General features: G+C 35.6%; 1 protein-coding gene across 1 annotated transcript; it reads right to left on the bottom strand.

Annotated features, from left to right (window-relative positions):
- Window positions 1-643: 643 nt before the first annotated feature.
- On the bottom strand, window positions 644-5,077 carry LOC143577899 (putative serine/threonine-protein kinase PBL11). The gene is made up of 5 exons (XM_077061618.1): window positions 4,461-5,077; window positions 2,869-3,521; window positions 2,046-2,303; window positions 1,848-1,967; window positions 644-1,259 (listed from the first exon to the last, which is right to left on the bottom strand). The coding sequence occupies exons 2-5, from the start codon at window positions 3,502-3,504 to the stop codon at window positions 654-656; spliced, it is 1,620 nt and encodes a 539-aa protein (XP_076917733.1). The 5' UTR covers window positions 3,505-3,521; window positions 4,461-5,077; the 3' UTR covers window positions 644-653.
- Between the last annotated feature and the right edge of the window lie 272 nt (window positions 5,078-5,349).

Genomic DNA, 5,349 nt, shown 5'->3' on the forward strand with positions numbered 1-5,349 from the left:
GATAGTTTGGTACTTTGGTTGTGTATTTTTATCATGTGCCATGTATTCTAGCTACTGTTTTTCTTTTGTCACTAATTCAACATTACATTATAGACGCGTGCATGTTCATGCAAATGCAAAAGTGCCTTAATCCACCCACCACCAAAACATATGAGGTCAAAAGACTCTTTTGTTGCCTTCTGATTATGTAATGGTGTAGTTTCCACAATCATATTTAACTCATTAGTTAATTACACTTTGTATTGTCTTGAATGAACATGAATATGCTTGAAATTTTTTGTATATGGACTTTACGTTTTTACGTGTATTTCTTTGTTCGATTTAATGGTACCACCACGAAGCACGGATATAAATACAAATCGTATCCGACCTCTTTATGTAAACAACTGAATCAAAGCGCATTTAAGCTCGTAACTGTTAACGGGTCTTGAAAGAATTTTGAAAGTGAAGTTAGTTAACGTGTTTTAAGGGTACAAGAAAACTGATTCTAATATATAAATAATAATAAACTTTTGGCATCATATGTCCAAAAACACTTTTATATCTACAAACAAAACAAAACAAAACAAAACAAAAAACAAATTCAACTTCCCTACGTTGAACAAAACATCACATCTTCCAGGAACCAACAATAATAATCTTTGTATTAACATTCAAAACCCTTCTACACTCGACCGTCGAGCCGACGCTGAGGACCTCCGGCTCTCTGGTCGGTCCACACCGCCATCCATCGCAAGGTTAGCGGCACAATTCCGCGGTGGCAAAGAAGGCGGCAATACCGGCAAACGTGGCGGCGGCGGTGGCGAGTAACTCAACCTCGGGGCGGGGTAAATAATCCCGTTCAAACTTAACGACTTCGCCATGTGTTTTCGGCTGATTGTGCCTGGTTCTTGTAACGGGAACCGACACGAGAACTTCATTTCTTGTATTATTTTGAGATGTTCGACTATAGTTCGCATTGTCGGTCGTTCGGACGGGTCTTTTTGAAGGCATCTTTGGGCAATGTCTGCCATTGCTCGGGCAGCTCGCGCAGCAAACCGCCCTTTAAGTTGCGGGTCCATTATTAGCGACAGGCGACTGTCATCGGCTAAAAAAGGCCGGCTCCATTTTATTAAGTTTCTTTCCTCTTTCGGGTGTCGGCTGTCAAGGTTTTTTCTACCCGTCAGAAGTTCTAAAAGGACAATGCCGAAACTCCATACGTTGCTTTTAGGGGTTAATAATCCCCTTTCGAGTGTCTCGACCGAAAGATTCGCCATTGCCTGAAAATAAGTATTTAATAATTAATATATTATATCATTACTGAAACTATATATCAGTAATCGCATTTGACAAAAATTATTTATAATTAAAAAACAAATTGATGTTTTATTAACAAAGTTGTTTTATTAACATTTGTATTTCTTTCTTGTAAGTTTGTATGTTTAGACTTTACACAATTAATAAACAAATTAATTATAAAAAAAATAAAGATAACGGGTTAAACACTCATGCTCATGTCAACTTGTGAATATTCGTGTTGTGTTGTTCACGTGTCTGGCACGTTTTGACAGCTTCGTTTCAGATTTATGGGTTTGTTAAACCCACCAACCCACGAGCACGACCCGTTTGGGGACCTTATACGTTATCCCTTATAAAATTATAAATTATTAGAGAAATTATATATTTGTATTAATATTTAACCCACTAATTATTTACAAAATAAATAACGGACGTGTTTTGAGTCGGCATACCCAACTGTACCAAAAACCAACGCATTACCCGAACCCGTTTTAAATACCATAAATTAGTAATCACTTTTAACCCAGTAATTATTAAAAAAAATAAGTATAAAAATCTGAATAACTTACAGGTGAACTTTCTGGAATATCGGTCTCGGGAATGTGAGTCATGCAACCATATCCCGAAAGCTTCGCACTAAAATCTTTATCGATTTGTATATTAGCAGTCGAGAATTCATGAAACATTGCCTGCAAAAACAAACTCAATTAGCAAAACATTAATAATGCTACATTATGATAACAAAAAAAGTCAAAGACGGTGAGTACCTGAAACGGTCCTTCCTCGTGCAAAAACGTGAGTCCTTGAGCCGCACAAAGTGCCACTTTCATTCTAGCATTCCAATCAATAGGCGGGCCATCGGTTCTCCCATACAAAAGACGGTCCAAACTTCCATGAAAAAGCCTCTCATAAACCAACATTCGTTTATCAGACCCCTCACGTGCGTGAAACCCGATTAGTCTACAAAGGTATGGGTGTTGTAGTGATGCTAGTGTGTTCACTTCACTAATGAATTCCTTCAAACCCTGAATATCATTGAAACTCGAAATATGAGTATCAGTTAATCCTATAATTGTGTGTTTTGATCTTGATTATGTGATATTTAGTGTCCAAATGTTTTGAATTTGGTAATAAGATAATTATATGTTTTAAGTGTTTGGTAAACTCAAAGATCAAACTATTTAATAAATTTAAAGATAAATTGTCGAAAAAATGATACATTTTCGTAAAAAGAAAAAAAGATAAATTATTTTTAAAACGGGATATTAAGTCTAACGAAATACGTTAAAACCTAAAAAAGGAAGTGAATAAGTAATGACTCGTATTTCCTTTACACAATGTGTTGATCTAAACATTAAAAACTTATTATTATGACTTCAAGTCGTCATAATCATATAATCAATTCCATATACCATATCCAAACACCCCTCAATTGTGATACGTCACGCAGTTATGTAACCGCACAATCAACGTTTATTTGTTTTTTTCCATAATATACACACACACACACATATATATATATGGTCAGCATTGCGTACAAGTGCTTAGAAGTTCTCTACTTAAAACTAGTTCTGTATAAATAATAATTACCTGAGACGAAGGATGAAGACTCGTAACGGTCGCTTGAAGATTCTTATTAACATCTTCCCCGAACGAAGCTTTATACATAACAGACGAAAGACCTTCCGACACGCATCTCTGAGGCGAAAAGTTATGACACGCTGCCGCAAGTTCTTCAAACGAGAAATTTTTAAGCGTTCCGGATGCCGGAACCGTTAGCGGCAAGTGGTTTCCCGTTGGTGGCAACGGCAGAGGACCTGAAACGTTAATTAGCGGCCCGCTCCCGCTTCCAACTTTAAAGCTTCCCAATGTTTTCAAATTGGCGGTGTGTGGTGCCGGAAGCGGTAGCGGTTGTGGGACTGGTGGCACCCCACCGCCGCCGCCGCCGACACTACCTTCGTATTCGGTTGAGAGGGTGTCTTGCTCGGCTGCATCTAATGTTGACGGGGCAGATAATGCACGCATGCGGCTCATGATGGTTGACTGGCTCGGTTGAACCGGTTTGACACGGGTTTGGAAGCTTGGTGGGGCGGATTGAAGAGCTCGGGTTTGAGTTACTGGTTCGGGTAATGTGGTTGGTATTGGGTCTTGCGGGTTGACCCGTTTAACATGAATGCTCGGGTTTGACTTTTTCTTTTTTCCTTTTAGTACTGTTAAACACCCCATTGTCTTTAAAGTTTAAACTGCAGATTGAAATCAGAAACAAATGTATCACAAAATATGAACTCAACAGCTAATTTTGACTTTTTTGTGGTCAAATGAAATTTAACTTTAAAATTAAGTGATTAACCACTTCTTATTGCAAACTAAAAACCAAATACTGTATTAAGCTATATAATCCCAGAATAACGGCAACGACAATTTCCGTGTTCAAATACCATATTTTGAAAGTCTAAATTTGACTATTTAACGGTCAAACAAGTTATGTTGCAACATCAAAATTCGATACGAATTGCTTCCATAGACAAAAAAACTGACCAACTCATTAAATTACAACAATCCAAGACCCAAAAAGAAGGCACTAAACATCCATTTCTGATAGAAAATATCACAAGATTTAGATTTCACACAGTCAAAGTTTGACTGCTTTCTTGGCAAATATAACAAATCTTGTTAAATGCATACTTTTGAATTTGAAAATTGATCCCTGTGATTCAAGAATCAAGATAACAAGTTTCAAATGGGTTCATAACAATGTGAAGTTACCAAATTACCCTTCAAATGAAATATCAAGAACCCTAGGCAGAAAAAAGTGCAATACTTTTCAAGATTAAGTGAAGTTTGAAAAATAAAAAAAACAATTATTTCCCAAACATGCCTAACAATCACTACATGAAATCAAACCTAAATAAAAAATAAAATAATTAAAAATAATAATAAATTTACTTTTCAAAAATCAAGCACATAATCAAAATCACAAACCAGAAACTGTAATTGGTGCAGAAATCCAATCCATGAGATGGAAAAGTTGAATTTTTTTTATCATATTCCCAGATTCAAAAATACCCATTTCAACTATACAATAACAAATAGATAATAACAATAATAAACTAAAAAAAACAATTTTTTTTATAAGAGATTCATAAATCAAGATCCAAAAGATACGATGAACAAAAACTAACCTGGTAAAAAGATGATATTTTTCCTGTTGATTGTTCCAAATTCTTAAACTTTATGGTCTTACACAAAAAAATGAAGAAAACCCACAAATCTTTTTGCAATATTTGAAAAATCTGTTGATAATTTGTGAGATTTGTGAAGAACAAACCCTAGAAATAATAATATTAGAAAGAGAAGGGGGTGGGTAGAAATCTTTGAAGACAGGGAAAGATTCAAGAGTTGGAGTACTGTGCACTTGCAAAGCAAATGCCTATGTGTATGTGTGTGAGAGAGAGAGAGAGAGTCTCAGTAGTCAAACCAATCAAAGGAAAGATGTCATTATTGTGATCACTTTGTATACAACATAAATGGATTTACTCATGTGAAAAGACTGTTTTGCCCTTGGTACTCAGTACTGGTAAACTAAAGAGAAATATTCTTGTTTATGGAATTTGACAGTTTTGCCCTTCAGTTGAAAAGGATAGGTAGATAGGATGGCATTTGTTTTGCGTTGGTGTGATATCAGTTTCTTGATCAATGAGGTTTATATACTGTTTTCAAAGCTTAGTATTTGTGACAAATTTGGTTGTTCACATTGCTAACATAGTAATCATTTAATGTAATAGAAGAAAATATTATTGGTAAACTAAGAAAGAATAGAAAAATAACTGTTTGTCTTCCGTTACGAAGATAATCTCCTTTGTGGTCGTAGTCACACCTTCTTTGACTATCTTTTTTGTTGTTATCAGTATAATCAGTTACCCCAATCAACTTGAATGTATCTCTTTGTGGTTGTGGTCCCACCTTCGACTATCCTTTTGACCATTATCAAAATCAGTACACCAATCAACTTAAATGTATCTCCTTTATGTCTGTGGTCCCACATTCTTTGACTATCCTTTTGATCGTTAT

This window comes from Bidens hawaiensis, unplaced genomic scaffold (genome assembly GCF_021521415.1).
Source record: "Bidens hawaiensis isolate Kalapana, Puna unplaced genomic scaffold, B.hawaiensis_p1.1 tig00028894_1, whole genome shotgun sequence".
Lineage (NCBI taxonomy): Eukaryota > Viridiplantae > Streptophyta > Magnoliopsida > Asterales > Asteraceae > Bidens > Bidens hawaiensis.

What these genes read in the sequence shown, in the direction of transcription:
- LOC143577899 (XM_077061618.1), bottom strand. Translation starts at nt 3,504, where the DNA reads ATGGGGTGTTTAACAGTACTAAAAGGAAAAAAGAAAAAGTCAAACCCG. An exon ending in ACGAGGAAGGACCGTTTCAG is followed by an intron (nt 1,968 to 2,045) that starts GTACTCACCGTC and finishes TTGTTTTTGCAG; the next exon opens with GCAATGTTTCATGAATTCTC. An exon ending in ATATTCCAGAAAGTTCACCT is followed by an intron (nt 1,260 to 1,847) that starts GTAAGTTATTCA and finishes ACTTATTTTCAG; the next exon opens with GCAATGGCGAATCTTTCGGT.